The sequence below is a fragment of the Gouania willdenowi genome, chromosome 15 (assembly GCF_900634775.1).
Source record: "Gouania willdenowi chromosome 15, fGouWil2.1, whole genome shotgun sequence".
In the NCBI taxonomy this organism is placed as follows: Eukaryota; Metazoa; Chordata; class Actinopteri; order Blenniiformes; family Gobiesocidae; genus Gouania; species Gouania willdenowi.
In genome coordinates, this window is record NC_041058.1 from 7,628,253 (window position 1) to 7,655,204 (window position 26,952).

The 26,952-nt window shown below is 37.4% G+C and overlaps 2 protein-coding genes across 2 annotated transcripts in view; both read left to right on the top strand.

The window, feature by feature from the left end:
* Window positions 1-2,033: 2,033 nt before the first annotated feature.
* znhit2 (zinc finger, HIT-type containing 2) lies at window positions 2,034-5,931 on the top strand. The gene is made up of 2 exons (XM_028468398.1): window positions 2,034-2,113; window positions 3,308-5,931. Exon 2 carries the CDS (start codon window positions 3,308-3,310, stop codon window positions 4,970-4,972), a length of 1,665 nt encoding a protein of 554 aa, XP_028324199.1. The 5' UTR covers window positions 2,034-2,113; the 3' UTR covers window positions 4,973-5,931.
* A 1,479-nt stretch (window positions 5,932-7,410) lies between these two features.
* Window positions 7,411-26,952, top strand: part of lrpprc (leucine-rich pentatricopeptide repeat containing) — a 72,650-nt gene continuing 53,108 nt past the window's right edge. The window contains exons 1-13 of the mRNA XM_028468397.1: window positions 7,411-7,621; window positions 9,242-9,444; window positions 9,540-9,662; window positions 9,741-9,862; window positions 11,246-11,304; window positions 12,297-12,383; window positions 12,462-12,588; window positions 12,668-12,812; window positions 14,094-14,248; window positions 14,976-15,081; window positions 15,380-15,487; window positions 25,499-25,617; window positions 25,702-25,792. Of these exons, the coding sequence (XP_028324198.1) occupies window positions 7,443-7,621; window positions 9,242-9,444; window positions 9,540-9,662; window positions 9,741-9,862; window positions 11,246-11,304; window positions 12,297-12,383; window positions 12,462-12,588; window positions 12,668-12,812; window positions 14,094-14,248; window positions 14,976-15,081; window positions 15,380-15,487; window positions 25,499-25,617; window positions 25,702-25,792 (1,624 nt within the window). The 5' untranslated portion in view covers window positions 7,411-7,442. The remainder of the gene's footprint in view (window positions 7,622-9,241; window positions 9,445-9,539; window positions 9,663-9,740; window positions 9,863-11,245; window positions 11,305-12,296; window positions 12,384-12,461; window positions 12,589-12,667; window positions 12,813-14,093; window positions 14,249-14,975; window positions 15,082-15,379; window positions 15,488-25,498; window positions 25,618-25,701; window positions 25,793-26,952) is intronic.

Genomic DNA, 26,952 nt, shown 5'->3' on the forward strand with positions numbered 1-26,952 from the left:
CACTGATGTATTCTGGACCAAACCCATTCACAGATGTATACACCTGCAGCAGAGCTTTAAAGTCTATTTTGAGGATGACTGGGAGCCAGTGTAAAAATTTACACTCGATTTACGGGATTTGTGTGTTTTGTTAGTACAAATTTAATAAAGGTATCAAATATTTCACTTTGAGTGATTGGTTGGGGAGAACCATATGGATCATTAAAAGATATGGAAAACACAAATTTCACCCTTTCCTTCATCATAGGTTTTGATATTATTAGTTGCATTAAAGATCTATAGTTTCTCCTTAGATGGTGTTTCTCCACACCTGTAAATAAATCATAGTTCCAAACATGTTCTTCCTGCTTCTATCTTGCATGCTTTCACTGAAAAAGTGACAAACACATGTATTGGGGCTGGTGAACCATGTGTAAGTGCAGTAACATGTCACGGGCCATACAAAGAAGGAAGGAAGGAGATGAGACGAGGCAGTAGACGACCCGACTGCTGCCACTGCAGCCACGGGTGGAGCACAGACAGCATGGCACACATCCTCCCTGGACTCCTCACATCCCTCCGCTCACTCCGCCAACCCTGACAGGCGACACCAGAGCCTTTTGGCTCAGTGAGGGGGAGACAGCCATTTGACAGCTCCCCACCTGCATGACCTTTACCATGCTTGACCTCCTGCAGGAGACAATCATCTCATTGCAAACAGTCCTACGGGAGGTGGAAGCACACACCAAGAAATAGTTCTGCAACATTAATGGACTTACAGATTAACAGAGAATTATATAGATATATATATTTAAAAAAAAGAATGTCTGTTGACACACAAATTTGTGAAGCGTTCCTCATTTGGGCGGTAACGCTCCTTGCCTTGGTTGCCAACCACTGTAAAACGTCCATAATAAATTATCTTTGGTCTCAATATTAGCAATTTGTCCTCGTTGATTTCTCATAACTCCATGAAACAATTTCTTATTTTAAGTATATGCAGTACGTTGTAACTATATGACCATATATAATTAAATTGGTTACCTAATGACAAAATGAGTTCAAATCTGACTTTTTTTGAATGAGGAAATACAAAGGTTGTACTATTTAAATAGTTGTGTCGGATCAACGTTGCATTATTGTATTTATTCATTGGTTGGATCTTGAAATGGAACATAGCAAGTGTAAACAAAGCTTGATAAATACCATTACCTACTCAAAATATTAGGCAGTGACATAATAGTGAAAAAGCACTCAGACAAAAGCAAAAGTATCCAATTAGCTTGGAAAAAATAGTGATGGAGTACACTTAAAATACTCTTTTCAAACTTTTCAACAGTATAAAAAGGCAACATAAAAAATATTGCAATGTTAAACAATTATTTAGACCATTAAGGTTTTATTATTCATTTTCATCACTATGTATACGTTTGCTTTGCTTTGTAAAACAGTGGCTGTTGGCTTTTAAAGGCAGATTCATTTAGACATAACATTGAATCCATACAGCATTGGTCATTTGTTTTTAACAAAACAAATGTTTCTTTGACGCCGATTGTTTGCGTAAGAGATTAATTCAAAATACCGTAAAAAAAAAAAGAAAATTTTGAGATAAAAATTATATTTTACAAACATCATCGAAAATATTTATTCATTTATTTTATTTTTTAGCTTATGGGAAGCAAGGTTTCCTCAGAAGAATAAGAATAAAATGTTTGTAATTAAACCTGAATGAAAACATAAAAGGTTGTCAAATAGTACAAGCAGCAATTAAAGAACCATACAATGTAAAACCAAAATTATCATTTGGGGGACAAAGAAACAAAATATAAGAAGAGGAAAAAATATATAAATATTGAAGAAAAATGTGTTTTTAAAAAATCAAATAAAAGAAAAACAAAAGCAAATAACAAAAAGATATTTTATTCGGAACATCCATGGAAAAATATAAACAATAGTCATGTTTTAGAAATAAAAGTATTACTGTACATAAAACAAATAGAAAAGATTATTTTATTTTATTTTTAAAAAAAGGACGAAGTCGAAGGGTGCGTAATTTTCCACGTCACTGTTACATCATCACGTAAAAAAATGGCGGCTTAGTCAGGGTGAAGACGATCTGTTTACGTCCTCAAATGTAAGTGAAACTTTGGCTTTACAATGTTATTGTTTCTTTTAAATATGTGTATGAAGTTTAAAGCTTATTTATCATGTGTGTGTCGATTTAAATCCACCTACAGCTATACAGCGCAAAACCACGTGTTTGTTTGTAGCTCCATTTATCATCACAACAATAATCACATTATACATGTTATATCTGCGTATTATTTGTTAACCAAGTAGTTTCGTTGTATGAATGTTTTGTTAGGTTTCTGCAATGATTGTAATTCCAAAAATAAAGAATAATGTTAGAGTTACAACAATACTCAGAATACTCTCGGCTTTCATTAAACCCCAAAGCTGTAAAAACTGCATTATTGACATTTAATTAATTGTTTCATCTGAAATATGTATTTAATGACAGAGGTTTAAATAGTACTGATAGATTCTACTCAAGTAGAAGTACTGTTGCTTGATTGAAATTGTAGTCGAGTACAAGTACTAGAAAGTCATACATAAAATACATAAAGTACAAGCAAAAAGTAGCTTAATTAAATAGTACTCAAAGTTAAAGTTATTATTAACCTTCACGCCCGACGTTTATTTTTTGGATACAGTAATAATCTCATGTATAAACTTAAAAAGGAAGAGATGAAATCTTGCAAATTTATTTCCCACAAAGGCATCGGTTTGTCAAAAAGTACAATTATTTTTTAAATGAAATAACGCCAATTAATTTAATTCAAAATAAAAAAGCTTCTCAGGCTCTTAAGTTAAATTTATGAACTCTAAAACTGAGAAAATAACCTCCAATGCTGTTTTGGTGTACATTTAATCTGATTGGTCGGCTATGATGTGATGCATTTGATTGTTGTCTGGTCATTTCATTTTTTTGTAGTTTCACAATGTCCGTTGATCATTTTAAAACAAAAAATAATAATTAAATAAAAAAGCACAAGTACCCATAAAAGCAACTCAATTACAGTAACGTAAGTACTTGTAATCTGTTACTGTGAACTCTGTTTATTGATTCCTGTATGTTGTACCACTGGCATTTTTTTTCTTTTCTTTATATATGTTTTTTTTTCATCCTTCTGTAAAATGTTTCCATTTATTTTAATTTCTTATATTCAATAAAAAGTGACATTTAAAATAGAAAAAAAACAGAAGTAGTTTTGTTGGATTTGGACCGTCCCTGCGCTGAATCTGATCCCGTGTCCTGTTCTGACAGATGAATCCAGTAATTAGACGGAGACTTCCTCCGTCCGTACGAAGCCTACTGACGGACATCGGACCTAAAGAGGAGTGGACCGATGCTGATTCAGATCCTGAACCAAACACCAAAGATGGGATCCTGCTTCCCTCCAGATGTGAACCCCAGGAGGGTTTTCTGACACCTGCAAAGCTCCAGGATGATGGGAGTGACCAGGGGAGGAGTGCAGTATGCATGCTGTGTCATAGAAAGCCCTCCTGTTACACCTGCCCTAGATGTAACCTGCAGTACTGTGGTTTATCCTGCTACCAGAGCCCGGATCACTCTACGTGCTCAGAGGAGTTTTACAAAGACTCCGTCATGCAGGAGCTAAAGGAGATGGGAAAAACCGAAGCTGACGCCAGGAAGAAAATGCAGCAGATTCTTCTGGGTCTCAAACAAAAGGCAGAGGTTACTGATGGTGGATTGGAACGTTTGTTAAGAGAAGAAGGTATTGTTGGGGATGATGATGGAGAAGATGAGACATCAGAGAAAGTGCAGGTGATGGAGCTTCTTTCTCGGGTAGCGGAGCTTCAACAGTCTGCGGGAGGAAGTGAAACAGAAATTGAAGCTATTTTGGGTAAACTTCAGAAAATCGGAGGAGGAGAGCCTCTGATTGGTGATGATGAAGAGGATGCTGGGAATATCGATGAGGAGCAATCGTTAGCTGATCGCCTTTCTGCGCTTAATCTGGAGGAACTACAAGATGAAGAACTGTGGGAGCTTTTGAATGACAAAGAGCGAGAATCGTTCGCACGTATGATGAAAGATGGCACTGTAGCTGAGCTTGTGACCCCATGGAAACCATGGTGGGAGGAACATGAGGGAGGGAGGGTGCTTGTAGAGGTGCTTCAGGATGAATTCACCAAACCAGTGCAAGAGCAGGACGCTAAAATGGAAACCAAAAATGAGAAAGAATGCACAACTGTAACTAAATATAAACGCCTTCAAGAGAAAAAGAAAAGTGACAAAACGAGCAAATCCCAAAATGCGCCAAAAATTTCCTCAAAAATCCCAAAGCTGAGTTCTTTATGTGCGAACCCATCTCCTCTTGTTTGCTATAGTGTAGTTAATGCATTATATGGCTATAGTTTCGCTCTCCGCTTGTTTAACGGAGACCCAGATTCACTCATATTTGAGTTCAGTGACATGGTTCTGGCTCTGTCTGAGGCTCTGAGCTCCAGCCGGGTTTTCAACTCCATACAGGAAGCTTTAGAATGCGGGGAAAGCCTTGTTTTGGGAGGAGGCTTCCTGGACAAGGACGATCCTTTGGCCCCGAGCCGAGCAGTCGAAGCTGTGGCACACATCATGACTGGAAGAAGCCAAAAAGATGTGATGGGATACTGCCTAGCTGCTTTACAACAACTCCGCTCACTGCTTTTAAAGGCCCGATCCGCTCTGGGTAAAGATGGAGAGGAAGGCACGAGGAGGCACAAGTTCTTCTTGGCCAGTAAGAAGTGTGAATTCCTCCAGGCGTGGGTGGTGGATAATGCAGATCAGCTACATGGAGCGGCTATGGAGGTGTGGAGTGAACATGGAAGAAGAGAGAGCGTGAGGAAGACCATGGAGAAGGAAAAGACTGTAGTCGAGGGCAACCTAAGGAAGGAGAGGCAGAAAGGAAAAATGATTGAAGAACTGAGCTGATTATGTAGACATTTGTAAATCCTCATGTAATGTAACTTACTTTGCACTGAAAGCCTCAATACAAACATCTATCTATAAAGCAAGGAATCTCTGTGTGTGTGTGTGTGCTTGTGCGTGTGTGCGTGCGTGTGTGTGGCTCATATATCTCTGCGGTTCACGGACAGACAGAGCTCAGACTTTCAACATGGCTGCCTTTTGGTTCAAAGATGTGCAACGTCAGATTTTTTAGTACCGTTGATGAATTATTTCATAAAATTGTCCACCGGATCGAGTCGTGTGTGGCTTCACGGCCGCCCCGTGGCGTCCCAGCCTGTAGAGCGCCAACACTCCGCGAAGGCTTCACTTTTTGCTCGCTTTGGGTGAACTGTGTGTGTGCGTAATTCAGAATTAAATTTACAGTAGGAATTAAGTGTTTACAAGGTCAGTTTAAAGAGGATTTAACTTTTATTCTGAATTAAAGAGGAAGTAAAGCTCCCATGTAAACGTGAGTGTCTCAGTGTTTTTCCGGGAATAACTTCATGCTAGTGCGTTGCTTTTTCCCAATTTATTCATTTAGATATATGAAAACACAATAGTTATCACTCTACACATTTCACGACAAACCTAAATGTCACTGACGTCCCATCTTCAAACACATCCTCATTTGGACATCTTTGAAAAAGCTACACACCCTCCCACTTTCCTATAGCACGTCATACATCCTACGTGCACTGCACTAGTTAAAATCATTTTAATTTGTGACCTTTGGCTTTAAAATATGCAGTTGTCAATGATCGTGAGTTCAAATGCAGTAAAGCAAGATTATTAAATTTAACATGACATACCAAAAGTAAATGACAGATAATTTGGTATGAATAATAATAAATAAATAAAATTCATAAAAATTAATTAATTGTAAAAAAAAAAAAAAAAGTTCTTATTAAAAAAAACAATTTATATTAATTAAAAAAACCCAACTTGACACAACATATGAACATCTACCAAAAAGTTGAACTTAAAAAAACCTACTGCATATAGATTATGCTCATTTCAAAAGTGTAGCCATGGTGAACACAAAAAAACACTTTGCAAAAACTATAATTCATTAATAATTAATTTGAAAAAAAAAAAAACATGTCCAGGCATCTTGTTCATATCGTCTAGATTGATATACGGTACAATATTAACATTATCATGTATCGCATTTTGACAAAGTTTAATAAAATAAAGAATCTTTATGCTGTGGAATGTGTGAGTTGTTTTCAATATTTAATGTTTTAAATGCTAAATGGTGTCCTATTGCTTTCCATTTATCCTATATATATTTTCTATGTATAGTATGTGCCAATGTTATTCCAGTTCCGTTCACAGGGAGAAGTTTATATCAACCTTTAGTTGCCGATCATGAAAACAGTGTGAGGCATCTGCAACGAATGTTCAGCAGCCAGATACTCCAGCACACCATCAGAGCTCGAGGAGCCATTCTTGCTCACAGAGGCTTGTTGTATGAGGCCTACAAAATACGAAGGTGTGTTATTCTTGTATTTTCATTGCAAAAACCACAGTAAATCATAAAATTGAAAGACAAAATTGTAATTATCGGTTGATGCACAAACTGCTAAATCTGTACCAAACTAAAAGAAAAAAGTGAGATCAAAAATAGGCTGTGACTTTAAACAAGCACCACTTAAAAAGTTAATGGGTTAAAATATAAAGTCATGAGTATTAAAGAGACAAAATTCATCATTAGGTAAATTCCCTTGTAGTTCTTCTTTGTAGGCTTTAGATCTGAAATTGTAAGAAACTTTTTTCTGCTTTATTTTAACTTTATTTAACATTTAAAAGTGTTAATATGCACACTAATGTACAATATGTACTTTTTTTATTAAACAACTGTATACAGTATATACAGACAGCAAGGCACTTAAATGTCAAATACAATGAATAATAGAATCATAGGATACTAAGCAATTATTTTTTATATACATATAATGCTTTTTTTTTTTTAGAAACAAGTATTTAACATCACACTAATGTAGACCTTTAAAAAAAAAATTAAAAAAAATCAAACAACAAAAATATTCAAGCATCAATAATGAAAATCCAACCCACATATCCAAGCAGCAAAACGAAACAAAACACAAAAATTAAAATTACAGTTGTCATTCAACATACAACAGTCTACATAGCGCCTCTGTTTTCAATGACCAATACATTTTTAAGATCAATTTTAAAAGCTTTGAAATTTGGAGATTTTTTTATTTGTTTATTTATTTTAAATCTACATTTATGTATAAAATGTTTGCCAAATATCATGAAATTGTTACATAGGAATTTGAAATCCCTTTTCTCCCTATTTTTCTACTTCCGGAGTCCTACGCACGCTTGCCAACTAAACCCTCGCGATATCTTCTCCGATAAATCACGTGTCCTATGTCACATGTCTGGGATGCCGACTTTGTTCCCGTTCTTTCACGCGGTGACACCAAACATGGCTGCGCTCTTGAGATCAGTGCGGTTCCTTAAACTATCACCTTTGGGTGTGCTACAGACCACCGGGTCTAAGCGGACCGGCCCGCCGCTCGCACGGCTCTGCAGCAGGGCAGCATGCGGTCGCTGGACCGGAGCTTTACCCCTCCAGAGCCGCCATGTGTGTGAGAATACAACCAGGTGAGCTGGTTAGCCTGTGTAGCTAGCTATCCACGCGTGAAGCACAGCAGAGATGTCATTGAGGCTCAATGACATTAGCTTTAATTTATCTTTTGTGTCTAAAGCAGCACTGTTGTATGGTTTTAAGTGTCTAACAATATAAATATGTATATATATATTTAATGTAAATGTAATTTGCTGGTTTTAGCTCGGCTGCTGCTTTATGCAAGAGGTGTGACAGGTTGTGTAAAAAAGATGTGCACATATTTCATAATTAAAAAGTCATATAATGTGATTTAATCACAACAGTTGCTGAATACATGTAGGTAATGTTAATAAAGTTTTGTTGATGTTCATTACTTCACTCCAATCATATAGCAGTTAGTTAAATACAGAAGATAAAGCAGTGCAGTGACTAATATTTAACATATCAGTATTGAGTCACTAGGCTTCATTGATGCTTTAGTAGTGAGGGTCAGAATGCATGTAGATGTTCTATTCCCCTTCAAGGTCACAGCCAATCACATAACTCCATGGATCACCCACAGAAGAAGCAGTTTTTGTCACTCATTATGACTTTTTTCCATGTCATGACAGTGTTTAAAACAAAGAAGCAAAGGTGCATCCTAATACTGGAGTTATTCATTCAGCAAATAATTGGAGCTTTTATTTTGATCTTAAATATCTGTTTAGTTTCTTCGGTTTGGCCTCGGAACGGCCTAGATCAGGGGTTCTCAACTGGTCTCACACTGGGACCCACATTTTGCCACGGTCATTAAATTGCGACCCGCTTTTTATTTTTATTTTTTAGGAATCTGCCAACCAAATGTAGTTTTTCAAAAATAGCTGTTTGAAAACACACGTATATAATCTTTTTTAAAACATAAATCCTGAATATTTTCCAATGCATCATGCATTCCACGGCATGCCTTTCAAAATAAAAGTTTATTTAAAAGACAAGTCCAACGTGAGAGACCTTAAGTATTTTATGTTTGACCCACCCAGCACAGGTCACCCACCCACCAGTTGAGAATCACTGGCCTAGATAACAAACTCAATTTGGCCCTAAAGAGAAATTAAAATGACAGAAAAAATATGAATTACTCCCTGACTGCATTTTATGTCTGTTAGTTCAAAGAGCTCTTAATTTTTCAATAATCCTGCATTTTCTTCTTAAAATATTTAATAATCCCCCCAAATTGAATAAAAATTGGTCACAAAAATCAATTACATTTAAAGGAAAAAATCCTGCAAGAGCTCATATGTCATTTATTACGTTGCCTTTACATACTTTAAATATGATTTATATGTAGAAGTTCAAACTATGGCACCCTGGTCTAGAAAACAAGATGTAATGAAAAATCTTGTAATTCTCAAATGTATTCCCTGAAAAGTTTGAGCACTTTCAAAATGGAAGGATGAAACACAAAATTAATAAATAAATTAAAAAAAGTTGCTGACCACCTACAGTTAGAAGAGAATAAATGTAATTTATGTGTCTCTAAAATGTGTAAGTATACAGTATATTAAAAAAAAAGTTTTTATAGTACAGTTTGACGATAAATGTTTGAATCTTGAATGGGAATACATGAACCTATGAAAACAAGTGAACTCATCCCTTTTCCTGTGCTGTCTCCACAGTCGTGTGTGGCCCTACGCTGTGGGGGGTGTGCGTAGCTACGCCGTGGCCACAGAGCAGAGGGACGAGGCCAGCGTGGCCGTGCGCTCCCGGCAGGCGGAGCAGTTTGATTGGGCGCTGACCAAGCTGGACAGCTCTGTGAGGAGAACCGGCCGCATCACTAAAACACTGCTGCTCCGCATCTTCCATGACATCTGCAGGAAAGGTGAACACATTCAGTTTGGGAAAGTTAATAGAAAACTAAAATATTGCTACTTTTCTCTGGTAATTGTTCCTCATCTTCTACTGTGTCTTCTCCAGGCTACCCCAGTGGTAACCAGGCCCTGCTGCTGCTGCGTAGCTGTGGTTCGCTGCTGCCAGAGATGAAACAGGATGAACGCACTGAGCTGGCTCACCGTGTGTGGGACGAGCTGCAGAAATTGGGTAAGATGCTGTTTGATTATTTCATACCGTGTTGTTTTAAAACTCTCTGTTTACTCTGTCCTATACTGTCCTTCTCAGAGGCTCAGTATGATGTTAGCCACTACAACGCCTTGTTGAAGGTTTACCTGCAGAACGAGTTCAAGTTCTCGCCCACCGACTTCCTGGCTAAGATGGAAGCAGCCAATGTTCAGCCGAACAGAGTAAGTGCAGCAGATTTCGTTAGAGGTCGTAAAACTAAATAAATAAATTAAAAAAAATTGGCTGATATGCTTTTTTTTTTTAAAGCACATTGATTATGAAAGATAATTGAAACACTCATATGATATAAATTTATGTATTAGAAATTAAATTTAATACACCATTAGAACTCTTTACATTTATTGAACCTTAAATATACCCGTACACAACCAAGTAAAACAAAAAGTACAGGACGGGTAAGTAGCAGTAAAGCATGGCAATATACAATGTGCAAGTAGTCAGTGTTAACTAAATACCTGTTATAACCACTCACTTCTAACCTCTGTTCACAGCCACCACCATTATACCTAAGTTTCACACCTGTCACCATATGCACAACTACAACATCACATCTCACTCTCACTTTAAAATAATAAACTTTTTCCCTCCCTTTCCTACTGTGAGTCACTCCTCCCTGTTCCCTTCCCCCTCACTTAGGTGTAACACTGCCCTCTTTTTTTTTATTTTTTATATCCTCCCTGTAATAGTGTTTCTTACCCTCCCTTATGGAAAGCTGGTGATGGTCCAGAAAAAATAGATATATATATATTTTTATGGCCGATATTGAAAAAAATCCATATATTGGTCGACCTCTAGATTTCACTTTGCCTGAGCTATTCATGATATGTGGAAATACACCGTCTATTGGTTCTATTGTGGTCTCGAAATGGGGTTTAGTGTATTTCATTGTTGTTGACCTTGTGATTGATTGACGACCTGTTGTGTAAATTCCAAGCCAGGAACACAAGCATCACCTCTATTTTTTTCACCATATTTATAATTTGAAAGTTTCTTATATACAACCTTTTGACTTCCGATACGATACCGATATTGCAGCCTTGGGTATTGACCAATACCAATATTGATCCGATGCGATATCAGCACGAATCATACTTTTATGACTTATTTTGTAGTGTGGAATGTGATGTTACTCAGAGAACAATAGTCAGCAACAGTTGGTATGAGAAAAACTGTCCCATCATTAACCTATTGGTTACGTAAGTTTTAACCTTCATCATAATATCTACAGTATTTTATAATTGAATATCTATAATATCTATTGGAGATTTTAGATGCAGTCCGATAAAATTCGATATTCGCTTTCTGGCTGATATCGGACCAATATCAATATCGGATTGGGACACCCCTACAAATAATATATGAAAAGAATGAGTGCATCATTACATCCCAATCTTGATTTTCAGTATTTTTAATTTTTATTTAGTAAAATCGGGATTCAAATCCAATGGTTGGATGACCCTAGGCCTTGTGTCATTAGTTAACTATAATCCTAGTCTTCTGTTTAACAAGTCTGCTGCTCTCTGATGCCTGTTTTTATTTTTCAGGTGACTTATCAGAGACTCATCGCAGCCTACTGCCAAAATGGAGATATCGAGGGCGCCAGGTGAGGATTCTTTCTGTTTGGATCAGTTTTTAAATGTTGAGGCTGGTAAAATCTAGACAGTTTAATACTTTTGATACAAGACAGCTGAAAATATTCAGCAGTTTAAAGTCAAACAAATCCTTCCCGATGTGTTCATGTCAAACCTGCCGTCTGCTTATAATGAACACACGGCAGATTTAATAATTGACGTACGTGGCTTTTGAAAAGAAAAGCAGACACATAATCGCAGGTGTTGCCAGGCAACTACAGGTGTCTGGAAGGCCGAACCATGCATTTTGTAGACAGAGTTCGTGCATATTGTTCGCATAGTTAATGAGCAAAACATGATTTTTTTTTTGGTGCTATTATTCCATCAAGTTCTTTTTGAATAATATGTTATGGTTTCATTTATTCAGGAAGTTCACTTTAATCTCCTGACATGTTTTGACTGTCGACTGCCAGTGTTCCTCAGAGTCTTGTGCTGCTCCTTGACTTCCGCATAATAATTTCAGCAAGTTCATTTTGTCTGAATAAATTAAGCCTTAACATATTATTCGAAAAGAAGACAAAATGAACTTCCTGGAATTATTACGCGGAGGTGAAGGAAACATTAAAGCGATGAGCAGGCTCTTCTGAGTAAGACTGGCAGTCGACAGTGGAAACACGTCAGGAGATCAAAGTAAATTGCCTTAAAAACAGTTGTCTGAATAAATGAAACCATAACATATTATTCAAAAAGAACTGACTGGAATTATTACACAGAAGTCTAGGAAACATCAAAGCGATCAGCAGACGCCTCTGAGGATGACTGGCAGTTGACAGTCGAAACATGTGTAAAGTAAATTTCCTGAAAAAAAGTTTTCTGAATAACTGACACCTTAACATACCATAAAACATGATTTTGTGATATGAAAGAAACTCAGTTAAAACGGAAAGAAATCCACGTAATTCCCTTTTTTCTTTGAACAAACACTATTGTCTCCCATCATGTTTGTCCTTCTTGCTCCCATCAGCACTATACTGGGTTTCATGAAGAGCAAAGACTTGCCCATCACTGAAGCCGTGTTCAGCTCCCTGGTCACAGGGCACGCCCGTGCAGGGTGAGTGTTGGATACACAATCAGTATATGTCAAACTGCATGTTTAACAACTTCTTATTGTCGTCACATTCCCGTGCAGTGACATCGAGAGCGCTAAGAACATTTTCTCCGTGATGCGGGGAGCAGGGATCGAACCCGGTCCTGAGGCATACCTGTCCTTACTGAACGCATACGCTGAAATTGGAGACCTGGAGAACATTCAGAAGGTGTGTGTGGGTTGATGTGCTGTTGATACTCATGGTATGAAAGATGAGGTCACATGTGTATTTCACCTTGTGTCCAAAGAGTCTGGAAGCTGCGGAGAGTGCAGACTGTGGTCTGATGGACAGGGATATCATGCAGGTCATCTCAACCATGGCCAGATTTGGACACTCGCAGCTTGTTCCAGAGATGGCGAAACGTTTGAGGCACGGGAGAGGTTTTATTCCAGGTGGGTTTGTGTGCAGGGACAGAAAAAAAGTCTATGAGGTGCTGAGTCACACCTGTACATTTTATCTTTTAGTTCTAGTTATTATCCCATCTGTTGGAACTTTTGCCATCATTAGCTGCTTGTATATGTGTATATGTCATTCCTTATTATAATTTTAATTATAATAATTTGATAATGAATATTATAGTGTGTTTTTTACACCATCCACCAATTCACATTCTTTGTATTGTTTTAAACTCTTAATAGGCCAATATAACTATTCTGATTTTGATTTGAATTTATGCCTGATGGTTTAGTAAGCCACTTAATTTTTAGAGCAGTGATTCTCAACTGGTGGGTCGGGACCCAAAAGTGGGTCGCGGACCTGTACTGGGTGGGTCGCGGACAGCTGGTCAAAAATAAATACTTAATGTCTCTCATGTTGGACTTGTCTTTTATTTTGAAAGAAATTTTTATTTTGACGTGAATGTTGCACAGGAAAATATATAGATTTATGTTTAAAAAAATATTACATGTTTGTTTTTGAAATACTAAATATTGGTTGGTTGAATTCTGAAAAAAAAAGTGGGTCGCGATTTAATGAACATTGCAAAATTTGGGTCCCAGGGTGAGACCAGTTGAGAACCCCTGTTTTAGAGGTTTGCTATGAAAAGTCAAAAGAAAATGTGTTTCTTTTAAGCCTGAGTGCACAAACAAAATTTGGACTATAGTAATCTGATAGCTAATGATATGCTAATGCTAACATGCATTTTTATTTAAAAGCTACAGGCCCTAAAGCAGTGTTTTTCAACCTTAAGTGGAATTTAAAAAAAAAAAAAAATTGGGTCGCCTGAAATGTTAAGTAAAAAAAAAACTGATTTAAAATGATCATTTAAATGTTTTAATCATGAATTTTCATATTAAAACTCCTCGCACTATACTTTCACTGGCTACTCTGAGTTAGTAACACAGTAACAAACATGATCCAAAACTGATTCTAGAGAAAGAAATGTCTCCGGGGTCGCCAGAATCTCTTGTCTATAATGGGGTCACGACCTGAAAAAGGCTAGGAACCACTGCCCTAAAACAATAGTAAATATAGGTTCAAGTATCATGTAGTATAGTTTTCTATCAAGCATGCACTATTTGTCTGTCATTGAACCTGTAATTAGTACTAAAGTGTTCCTCCACCACTGGTTGAAGCTGGATTGAATTGGATTTAGTTGAAAACATGTCCATCATATGGTTAGTGTGATTGGATCAGAAAACTAAGCTTTTTTAAAAACAACTTATTTCCTGCAGATGCCATGAACTTGTGTCTGAGCCTCATCACTCAGGGACAAGAGGACACTGCTTTTTACATCCTGAAGGCTTTTCCATCACTGCAATCGGAGAACACTGTTGAAGATTTCAACATCGGCAACTTCTTCCTCAGACACTGCATCAACGCAGACACGGTTGGTTCGCAGGGGAGGAAAATGTGGCCCCTATTTTGCACTAGGGGTCGGAACCTCTGGGTACCTCACGATACAACGCTTTCGATAACGATTATCTCACGATGTGACGATACTGCGATTATCGATATATTGGTCAGAAATCAATCTGCGATACTGACAAGAAAAAAAAAGATTAAGTGAAAAAATGCAGTTTTTATTTTATATCTCTGAAAGACAATAAACACTATTTTAGTGCAACATTTCTGTAAATAAGTGTCAACATACCAATGTAAACAAATATCTCCAATAATGCTTTCTGTAAACAAAAAATAGGGTGTTTCGTACCAGTGACACCATTATAGTGCAATATTCCAGTAAACAATATATTGGTTCCTTCAACAAACAGTGACAAATTTTCTGTGAAGACCTACCTGCACATTTTAGTGAAAAAGCAGAAAAGCTTTTGAAAATAAATAAATTAAATTAAATAAATTTTAAAAAAAATCGATACTTAGTGCAAGCATATCGATAATCGATCGTGTGGAAAAATACCGGGAGATATCGTCACACTCCTGTTTTGCACTGCGTTTAGATCACAGCTCCTGATTTGTCAGTAGAGATTGAGCAGAGCAGTCCAGTTTGAGGGCAGCACTTCACATTCAAAATAGGGGCCTTGGACTCTTTCTTTTTTTCAAGTTGCTTTAATTTTTAAAAAAAAGTGTTTTCATGGTTAACTTTTGCTCCGCAGCCATTGGAGAAGATTGTTGGCTACTGCAAAGAGCTCCAGGAGTCCAACATGCACTCTGCACCACTCAGCTTTACCCTGTCCTGTGCTCTGGAGGCCAAGAAACTGGGTGAATATAATGTTTTCCTCTTCTTTCAGTGTTTTGGGTTCTTAAATTAATTTTTGCAGTGATGTCTTCATTTTGGGCTGATACAGTCATGTGTGAATCAGGCAGTTACTGATCTAAAGTTGGTAAATAATGAAATTTGAATTTTACCAGTTTACATAATCTTTTCATGACTGGGACTGCTCATTATTTAACAAAATAGACATTTAAAAAATGAATAAATTATCCTAATTTTTTTTTTTTTATAAGCATTTGAAATGTTTGCATCTTCTTATAACTTGTTTTTTGTCTTTATTTGCAGGTACTTCTTTAGAGCTGATGAAATTATTCAAAGAGCAAGGTTTTCCCATAAGGCCTCACTACTTCTGGCCCCTCTTCACTCCCCACACAAAAGAGAAAAACGTAGCTGGTAAGTGCCCACACTTGGTTTTTAATTCCATTTACCATTTACCCATAAGAGTCATGGCTTCAATAATGACCATTGAACTGTAATAAGCAAACTAACACCACTGTATCTACAGCCATTTGCACTGAAAAGAGCGACAGAAGTATGCACCATATTCCAAATGTGCTCGTGAGTTAATATAGAACAAGGTTTTTGCTTATTTTTACATTTTTTCTGCAGCTACACCAAACTTGCCATATTTTATCCTATTTTCATCACTTTTTCTTGCCATATTTTTTGCACCTTTTAATGCATTTTTGCATTAACATAACTCCCATTTCTGCCACTTCATCAAATTTCAGTGCCTTTTCTGCAAATTGAACTTCCACTTTCAAAACATTTTTGGCAGTTATAAACCCCTTCCACCACTTTTCCACCTAATGTTGCATATGTTGACCCATTATTGTCACTTTTAACCTCTTTTCACCATATTTAACGCTTATTTTTGCCAATTTAACCACATTCACGATTTGTCATGCCTTTTTTTGTCAGTTTAAACTAATTGTTCCTACTTTTTAAATTATATTACCCTAACCCCCTTTCCCCATGCCATTTTTAAACCAATATTGACACTTTGAACCCTTTTTACCACTTTTTCTGTCTGTTTTTTGCCCACTTTTGGCTAATTTGTGACTTTTAACCAATTTCTGTAGTTTTTAAAATCCCATTTCACCACCTTTTCCACCATTTTTAACCCATTTTATTTTATGATTAAACAATGATTTACGTCTTTAAGATGACTATGTACTATGGCGCAAATAATAACAAATGTCCTGGATAACAGTGGACATTATTCAGATGAAAAAATTAATCATAGAACAATGGACCATAATTTTGCTGACTTTATGGATGGGCCCCAAAAAGCTCCCCTTTTTATTCCCCCTCATAGCCAACTACCTTCAGGTACAGAGGGGGTCCCCGGTCTCTGGCACCTTTATTTCGGGGGTCACGTGCTGAAGTGGTTGAGAACCACTGATTTAGATCTACCAGATCTCAGTTTTGTATTCTTTGCTAAAACCCTATTTTGTGCCTCTATCAACTGCTGCTCAAATTCTTACTTCACAGGCACAACTTTAATAAATTCTGTTTATTACAAAACTGACAAATCACTTTCTGCTGTAAAATGTCTTGTTTGATTTCTACTTAATTTATAACTCATGTTGTGCATCAATCTGAAGTAAATCCATGCATTTCTTTTCCTTCTGATGTAAGCATCACCTACACACAGTTGTACCATGTATGTTTTAGTTTTTTTTGCTGGTGTGAGTGGATTAGAACTTCCTCTGTAGCAGAAAGAGCTCTTAAAGGACTGTACTGTACCCCCTCAAATATTAATGACCCACTGAGTGGTCCAACTGGGACAGATTTCACAAGGCTGGGGCAGTGAAGGGCAAAGAGGTCTGATCCCTGCGTGTGAGAGGTGGAGCGAAAGGAAATGCAGAAAACACACGCACACACACATGCACACAAACACACACAAGCCCCACAGGAGAAAGCCTTGAATAGATTGCAAAATTTAGAAAATGTCTCAACTTTCCATGTGCTTTGGACCAAAAAGAGTTTGACTTTCACAAAGTGCACTCAGACATGAAGGTCAACATTTGATTGCTTTTCCCTGATCTCAAGCTCAAAGCAGACTGTCTTCCATAATAAGTCCTGTTTATTCCTTTTTATAAATGCACGTTGGGATTATTTGTAGCATATTGTGATGACATTTATTTTAGCCCATTATGATAGAACTATCAAGGATTAGCTGCACTGGAGTCGATAGTGTGCGGTCTGTGTATGGATCATTGACCTCGCGATCTTTGCTCCCTGGCAGGAGACCTATGCTTCTTTTGCAAATGCATGGGACCCTAAGGCGTCTCTCTTACACGTGCGTACCCACATACATGGATGCACATGCAGGCTGGAGGACATTTAAGGTCAGAGGTCATAGTGCTTCAAGGGCTTCCTTCCAGCAGCCTTTCTCCTGAGCCTATATCTAAACTTTTGGTTCGTAAATGAAGTGTTGCTCGTACTGTCACTCAAACTGTAACTGGAATTGTTTATTAAATGATCCTAAAGGGAAACTCAACCCAAATGATAAAGACAGTGCAACTGAAAGACTATTTTATATAACTTTTCCTCGTAGGGGTGAAAGGTGATTTAGAAGCTGCATATGTAACAAGCCTTAGTGAGCACTTGAATCCATTCACAGGTGTTGATTGGACAGCAATATTATTGCATAGGTGTGTCTAACGTATGGATGCAGAAAGGGAATAGTTGGCAATGACTGATAACTCCCAAAACGTTATTTTTATAAGGAAGAAATATGAAAGTGATGGAAAGAAACAAAATAAATTTTTCAGACGTGGAAAAGTGAATTTGACGTAAAATCTCTTTTGCATCCAGACAGTTTAATCGTTCAGCAAAAATGGCTGAGAAGAAGATTTTTGTCCAAAAAATTATTTGTCTGAAAAAATACATTATTTAATCCCTGTTTTTCAACCATGACTTTCTGTGATAAATCATCTGTGTCAAACCTCCAGTACTGGGAGGCTTGTCATAGTTCAGCACTCATTAGTGGATGTTCCCCTGTCAGATGTGTTCAGGAGCATTTTGGTTTTTAAGTGCCTTATTTGTGCTGAGCTCCGGCTCTGTCTTTGGGCTTTTTTAGAGCCATTAATAAATAATGTGTTTTTTTATTTTATTTTATTTTTTGTCTGCTGTCAGCCAATTGACAGCATATGAGCTGGCGGGGAGGCAACGGCTGGTTAGAGCGGCAGGTTAAAGCTGTGGGTTGATGTTCCTCATGGTCGAGACAGATTCTCACTTCGAATGGTAAGACGGCTTGGCAAAGCGCAAAGTATATATACACACACAGAGAAGTGTAAAGAGTACTGATATATCCTACTCAAGTAGAAGTACAACATACATAAAATACTCAAGTACAAGTAAAAAGTCGCTCAATTAAATTGTACTCAAAGTAAACGTTACTAGTTATTTTCACCCCCCACATTTGTTTGGTAATAAATCTTGCCATGGTTCTCTTGCAAGCAGTTAATGTCTCATGTATTAACTTAAAAGATGAGACAAAATCTTGCACAATTGGAACTTAATTTATTTTATACACAAAGGCATCCTCATAAAATAAGTTTGTCAAAATGTACAATTATTTAAAAAAATAAAAAAATAAAAAAAAAAAGTTACTGAGAAAATAACCAGCATTTAATGCCGTTTGGTGCTGTACATTATACTATGATGTCATGCATTTGATGTCTGGTCATTTTTATTTTATTTTTGTTGTAGTTTCACAATCTCTGTTGATCATTTAAAAACATAAAAATAATGATGTAACTGTTGTGTTTACAAATGTAACTAATTTCTTATTTTAAAAGTCAACTACAGATATATGAATATACTCAAAAAAAAAGTACAAGTACCCACAAAAGCAACTCAATTATAGTAACGTGAGTGCTTGTAATCTGTTACTTTAAGACACCAACACATTGAAGGGATCCATTTGGGTATCACGGAGCGGAAGGAAGGAAAGATGGAATAAAGGAGAGTGAAGAAACTTCTTTCTGACTCCAACACCGGCTTGTTTCCGACGGTGTTAGCCTTAACCCTCATGAATGATGCAGCCAATTTTTTTCTCTCTCTCTTTGGCTGGCTGTGGGAGGTGTTTGTGGGTTTCATCTGTGTGTGTGTTTGTGTGCAGGGGGCTTTTGGGGGGGCAGTGCAGGTGATGTGACTGATGCAGAGTGACTTGATTTCATGTAAATGCGAGCGCTCTGAGGGAATTCACTTTGGATTACGCGCCCCACTGTGCACGGCCCATGAAATATTAAGCGCCGTGTCATTTTTTGTCCACAGGTGTCACTAGCGGGCAGAGAGGCCAGAGCCTGGGAATGGGAGGGGGGAGGGGGAGGGAAGAATTGCCTTTACATTTTGATGAGGTGTGGATTTGGCGGGTTTAGCGGAAGCATATGCTTGGCCGTGCTCGCCACCTGCCGCCAGCTAGTCACTGCTTGTCAGTTCTGGCGACACAATGCGTTCTCATCACTTCTGACATGGGGAGTTGGGGGGGGGGGGGATGAAAAAGCTTGGTGGGGGGGAGAGAAGACAACGTAAGGAGGAAGGAGTGATGGGGTTTTCGTTTTTGGGTGATGAGAGGGATTTAAAGGCTACCTTCTCAGGTGTGTTTTTATTTTTTTATTTTTTAAGCGGCCATCTGCTCCTATTCTGTGTCCTCCCCTTTAATTAATGCACTCCTACCTACCTGTCAAACCATGTAGAACAACCTATTATGCGCTGTGGCGTCTTTATTGCATTGAACATCTAACACAGTCAGGTAATCAGCTTAATGTAAGTGAACTAATAATATAATAATTTATCTCACTTTCATTAGTTTTCAAAAACACAAACAAATCACTTTGATCTTCTGACATGTTTCGACCGTCAACTGCCAGTCTTCTTTAGAGACGTCTGCTGACCACTTTGACGTTTACTTGACTTCTGCGTAGTTCTTTTTGTCTTTTTTTGAATATGTTAAGGTTTAATTTATTCAGACTAATGTTCTTCAGGAAATTCACTTGGATCTCCTGACACATTTTGACTGTCAACTGCCAGTCTTCTTTATAGGCGTCTGCTGGTCGCTTTGATGTTTTCTTTAATTCTGCTTAATAATTAAGCTATTTATTTTTGTCTTTTTGAATATGTTTAGGTTTAATTTATTCAGACATTTGTTCTGCGGGAAATTCACTTTGATCTCCTGACACGTTTCGACTGTCAACTGCCATTCTTCTTTATAGGCGTCTGCTGGTCGCTTTGATGTTTTCTTGACTTTTGTGTAATAATTCCAGCAAGTTCTTGTCTTTTTGAATAAAACGTTGTAGTTTTACTTTTTACATGTCGGGAAATCAAAGTGAATTTCTGAATAAATGAAACCTTAACATATTATTCAAAAAGAACTTGCTGGAATTACAAAGTTTCCCTTTTGTTCGAGGGATGGGGAGATGATAGTGATTCAGAAGAAAGGGAAGGAGAAGTGACAGGTACTCATGTTAAAGGACAGGACGAGACGACAGCGACCGATTCACTCCAGTCCTCCTTCCTTTCTTTTTTTTTTTTTTTTCCTTATTCAACCGCCCTACACATCTGTGACAGTTCACCCCAAGACATGAATCTGATGATGATATCTTGTGACCACTGCCATGCTGAACTCACTACTTTGATACTTCTTGCCTGGATGAGGTGTCAGGCTTTATGCTGACCGACCTGGAGAGCTCCATACTTTTCGTTGCTCTCCTTCGACTGAATTATTCAGACAAAAGGGAAAACAAGAGTTTCCTATGTTGTGTGACACTGAATGAGAAGAATTACCTTCATCTCAAATTCTGATCAAAACTGTAGGCAAACATTTTGCTCATTCTTACTACATCAATCATTAGTTTTGGGAATTATAATATCAGGCTAACATATTTGAATTTTTTTAACAAAACAATCCTTCATTTATTCTGGATTTAAATCTTTTTATTCCTACAGGAAAATGAAGTTGACATTTTTAGTTTCAGTAGCCTTAGGACTCATATGTAGTACTGTTGGCGTATAATCTAATAATAATAATTTAAAGGAGCCCCAAATGCACAGCTATAAACTGATGCAGTGTTTGTTGCAGTAAAACTCAAACAGCATTACAGCCATATGGACATAGATGAGAAACCTAATGGGACGTGCAATTGTTTTAACTTGTCAAAAAAAAAAAGCAATTTTTTTTGCTGAATTATCACAATTGATTCCATGTTGTATGACTTACACTAACTTGCACAAAACCACTGATGAGATGAATGTATATTTACACATACATACAAAACATTTATTTTGAAGTTGGTGGAAGGATGTCTGACTTTTGTGAGACTGCTAGCTATAGATGTAGCTTACCTCCACTAAGATGACTCTGAATTTTGGCAGCATGAAGCTTCACTTTGGGTTTTTAGAAAGGTGCGTTATAACTTCATGATAATGATTAAGAGACTGTTTGATTGAGAAAAAATAGCAATACCATCGGCTGCAGATACATATATTTTCTATTCATAAAAGCAATGAATTATACACTTGCTGGCACTGTAACCCTTATCACTTTGCTAGTAGGTTATATATAGGAAGTGAAAACTGAGCAAATGGTTCAAAAGGTTAAAAGCTCTCGGTCACAAACTTGAATGGCAAAAAATAGGGTGAAAAGTGCTGATCATAAAAGCGAATGTGCGGAAGCTGGAAAGCACGTGAGAGAAAACCAGCCTCAGCCGTTTCCCATCCCAGATCTCCATTCACTTGTTTGCCGTCTGTCTGGCTCACCGTGAAATTGATTATGGATTATTCAGCAGGAAAACAGGTGCTCCCTCTCTCCTTTCATAAAAAAAAAGGGTAGGATGAAAGCGATTAGGGGGTAAGAATGGATCGGAGGATGGCAGAGGAGATGAATCCATCATTGAGAAGAAAGGGGATGATCGCATGTTTACTTTTTCTTGAAAGCCTGTAAGAGGGTGCAGATGAATGAGTGATGCGAAGGCTGGAGGGAGTGGAGATGATGCAGCAGCTCAGGTATTCCTACCTGAAATAATGCTAAGAGCAGGGTTTTAATGGCACATAAAAGCCACAAGCTCATGTTTTATTCAGCTGTAGAGAGCGAGACTACCAGGTGAACACATACATCCCATCCCAGGCAGATATAGGAAACCAGCTGGATAAATGTACAGTGTGTAAAAATACATGGTCGGTTTGCACTTAATGGTGGTTTAGTGTCGTCTGCAACAGGAGCAAGGGGTACTGGATGTACTGGTATGTGGCAGGGTTGGGGTCAATTATAATTGTAATAATTGATAATTAAATACAATTATAATGTAATATAACTGTAATCTTAATTGGAAAAATATGCTGCTGTTGTAATTTTAATTGAGTTCAGGTAAATTACTTTTGTAATTGTAAATTCTATAAAAATTGCCATTTACAATGTAATTAAACACAATACTGGGGAACCGTGTTACAGTTCTATGGCGTACACATATGTAGTTAACAATTAATACAATGTTTCATATCAAGTTTACCTGTTACTTCTCTTGAGGATCATTTTACCATAAAAAAAAATAAAAATTAATGAGTATACTGACCAAAAAAAAGGCTCAGACTCCCACACCAAAAATATTAATTCTAATATTTTCCTGGATAAGAAAGCCTAACAAGGCAACCAAGAGATGAGAAAAAAAATTATATGATAGATGATTTTTGTGTGTATTTTGCAGCTGATTTAAGACATAGGTCAAAGCCCACCTGTTATCATAGGAGATGCTAACACAAGAGGAAGGGCTTATTTATTAAAGGCTCAGTAATTCTGATTAATTGTAATTTAACTTTAATAATTGAGAATGCGATTGTAATTGACTTTCAGGGGAAAATAAAAATAAATAATTAATTGTAATGGGAAAAAATGCTGGACAACGTAATCATAATTGAGTTGTAATTGACCCCAACCCTGGTATCTGGCATTTCATCAAGTGATAAAATGCACAAAGTGGGGTGTGTGTGCATTTATTTAGATCACTGTCCCTTTGTGGGGATGCTTCCAGGTATATGTAAAGTGCAGCATTGCTGCTGCATGCTCCACATGTGCATACACTTCACATGCACACGCATGCACGTGCACTGCAGGCGTGGGAGTGTGGTGGCAGCGGCTGCTCCATATGCATGGAGCCGCTCAGCCCTCCTTCCCCGAGGCATCACCTCAGGGAGCTGCCAGAGAACAGGGTGGCGGCCACAGTTCAGTTTTGGCCAAGTACGTGTTTGTGCACATTTGTTCAGCGGTCCGAGGGAGAGAGGAGGGCTCACATTAGCACTTTAGAGATTTATTTGTAGAAACTGTTTTTTGTTGTTAAAGTTTGGTTTGTTTGAGTACACTTGGGGGTTGAAAGGCTCATGCATTACATTCTTAACTATTCACAGATCCCCTAAAGTACCATTGGCTTAATGGAAAGATTTAGAATGCTTTCTACATTATTGCTGGGTTTTTTTCTATTCATCACTAAAATAACTTGATTAATAAACTTTGAGCTAAATTTCACTCTCATTGGTGCTGATTTTAACAGAATGAGGTGACATATCGCAATATTTCACTGCTCGATTATCGTATCGATCCCAAAAATATTGAAATATATTTTTGAAACATGTTTTTTAAAGAAAAAAGACATTTGTTTGCGTTAACATATGCATAGCATGTAAACGCCTGGTCACTAGGTGTCAATGAACCATATCAGACCTTGTTAAACTACCTCATTCTTCAGTACATTTTAGCATGGAAGTTGATGGCCCTTTCCATCCATTTTCAGACCCAATTGTTCCTGTTTTTCAGGGTCGTGGGGGTCTGCTGTTGCCTATCTCTGGCTCACACTGGGCGCTAGGTGGGGGTACACCCTGGACAGGGGTTGACTTTCATAGATGTACTGTATGTGGTTACTTTTTTTTAAAGAACTGATCAGAATCTGTTGTAGAAGCCAAAGTATTTTTTTTGTAATGTAATTTGAATAGTTTGATAATCAAACCACTTGTTTTTGAAATTACAGTTAATTTCCATTTATTTGTTCGTGCAAGTTTAAAAAAATGAAATTAATTGTATTTTATACCTTTTGTTTTTGTAAAGGGGAAATTTGTATTTATTGATATCGCAATGTCTATTGTATTGTTTAGTATCCGGGTATATTGTATTGTGACATGTAAATCGTGAATTGTATCGTCCGATTTATGGCAATATACACCCCTATTCTCAATACATGTATGTTGTAATGATTTATCCACGACACTTTGTGTTATCAAAATAATAAATCAGTGGAATTGGTTTACCATTCTTGGTTTTATTATAAATGTACCGTATGTATGAAACCAGGAAGACCCCATTAAGATTAAAATGTTTTCTTTTCTACTAATCATAAATTAAAGCAGAACTAAGTAACTTGCGCTTAGTGCGCCCCCTAAAGGTCCCTTTTGGTTATGTCACTGTTGTAAAAACTCCGCACCACCCGCAGCTTGCCCCATGCACAGCATGTAGCTAATCCTAATACAACAGTGACACTCAGGGTGCTTTCACACATATAGTCCCATGTGACCATGTGAACAGTATGAGGAAGAGAGACAAGTAAAATAAATGAATGACGTAGAAGTTATACAGAAGGTAGTGTGGACTTGTGTTTGTTTGTGTGCTGATAAACTGGTTCTGAAAATGGATGGATAGCTAGAAGGATGGATATTTGTGTGTGTGCTGCCTGATGGAGCGCTGGGTTGCGAGTTTGCCTTTTGCCGAGACGACCGTGATTGCTGTGTATTGCTGCTGACCTGTTACTGCATGGAATTGCTCCGGACAAAGGTCTTCTCTGCCCATTGTTTTTTTGCTGGCTCCGCCATGATATAAGTTTGAGAAAAGTTAATTGGTAGACAACCGTGTGCATAATCTAGCATTAGTTTTTTTTGGGCTGCCGTAAAGCAGTAAGTCTTGCCACCTGGTCGGAGGCAGGGAAAGTTGCAAGTGCGGTTTTCTGGCCAGAGACAGCAGGGAGAGATGAAAGACCTCCGAATCACCCCCCAATCACCCCATAAACACTTACCCTCACAGGGACTATGAGAAAGATTTATTAAGGTGAAAAAGTTACTTAGTTCTGCTTTAAGGGTGGGATGACATATCGTGCGTTGAGATATCATGATAAACATCACAAGATCTATTTTCGATGGTAAGTGGTATCGCAATATTGTGTACCAAATTTGTGAGCCCAATATTGTTTATCTCATCCTGCTTCTGACAGAAATGAGTTTGTGGAAGGAGCAATTGCTTTAAAGACAACGAGACCATTAAAAAAAAAACAGAAAAAGCATCAATAACTCATTTCTCACACACTTTTAGTCCTGACACCACATGTTGTAAACCAACAGGTTCATGTCTGTTTATTGCAGGTGTGATGGAGGTGGTGAAGGGCATGGCGGAGCTCTCCATTACCCCCGATACCGATACCTTTTCCGATTACATTTTTCCAGCTTTTCCCAGCACTGAGGCTGCCCAACAAGCAATTAAGGTAATCTATAAGTATGTACGTGTGTGTGTGTGTACACACTAAGAAGTTTTTTACTAACAGAAATGACCTCTCTCTTTTTTTAAGGATGTCGGCATCTCCCTGGATTTAGATAAGTCTTCGTTCATGGAGATTCGTTCATTGGCCGTAAACGACCTGGCTGGGCTTTACAACCTGCGTAAGCACACACACACACACACACTCGCAAATCTCTAAGAACTTCTGCAGCTTCTTCAGCATCCATCATCACAAGAACTGCTGCTTGGCCTGCGGGCTAATTGGTCAAATGTTGACTCGCACGCTCGCGCGCACACACTCATTTCTGAGCACTCGTCAGGCCTTTTAAGAGATTAGTCTGTGTGAATATGTAAAAGGCAAGAATCAGCGGCGCTTCCACTGGCAGAGGAACGGAGAGGGAAAGCTGCTCAATAATTGATGACGCTTCCTGTTTTTCTGTCTTTCATCTTTTTTTATTCTCAAAACATCCAACACTTATTTCCCCCTAGTTGTTACTCATTTTACTCCTTTTTCCTCATAATTTCTTTTTCTTTTCTTACACACATCAATTCTAATGAATTGTCATACACAGAAAAGGTTTTTTAATGTTCACTTTGTGTATATATATACATTATACATTCAACACATGATCCAACAAAGTAAAAGCATGCAAAAAGTTGCCATCAAGAGTTTAAATTTAGTCTTCTTTTTGAAAAATATGTTCAGGTTTCATTTATTTAGACACATTTTTCAACTGTCAAATGCCAGTGTTTTTAACATATTATTCAAAAAGAAGACAAAATGAACTTGCTGAAAGTATTTCGTGGAAGTCAAGGACACATCAAAGTGATCAGCAGACGCCTCTGAAGAAGACTGGCAGTTGACAGTCGAAACATGTGTAATGAAATTAATGAATTAATGAAACCGTAACATAATAAAAATAATAATTTATTGCTACAATATGTTTTATTTTATTTTTATCAGCCATATTATTAATAACCCATATCTACTTTTGTATAACAAACTGTATTTGTTCACCTTTCTGTCACAATCAACAGGAATTTCTTTATAGGCTGATAAATTCCCAGTTTTTACTTGGATATTGTCCAAGTAATAAATATATATATATATGTATAAATCAATAAAAGACGGAGGAAGAAATAATCATGTAAAATGTATGCCTAAATAAAGTTACAAAACATTTCCATTTCATCATCTATACCTGCTTTTTCTCAGAGGCCTGGCCTAAGGTTATAGACAGTGTGTTGCCTTCACACAAATTATGGCTGCACAATTATGGCCAAAATGATAATCATGATTATTTTGATCAATATTGTAATC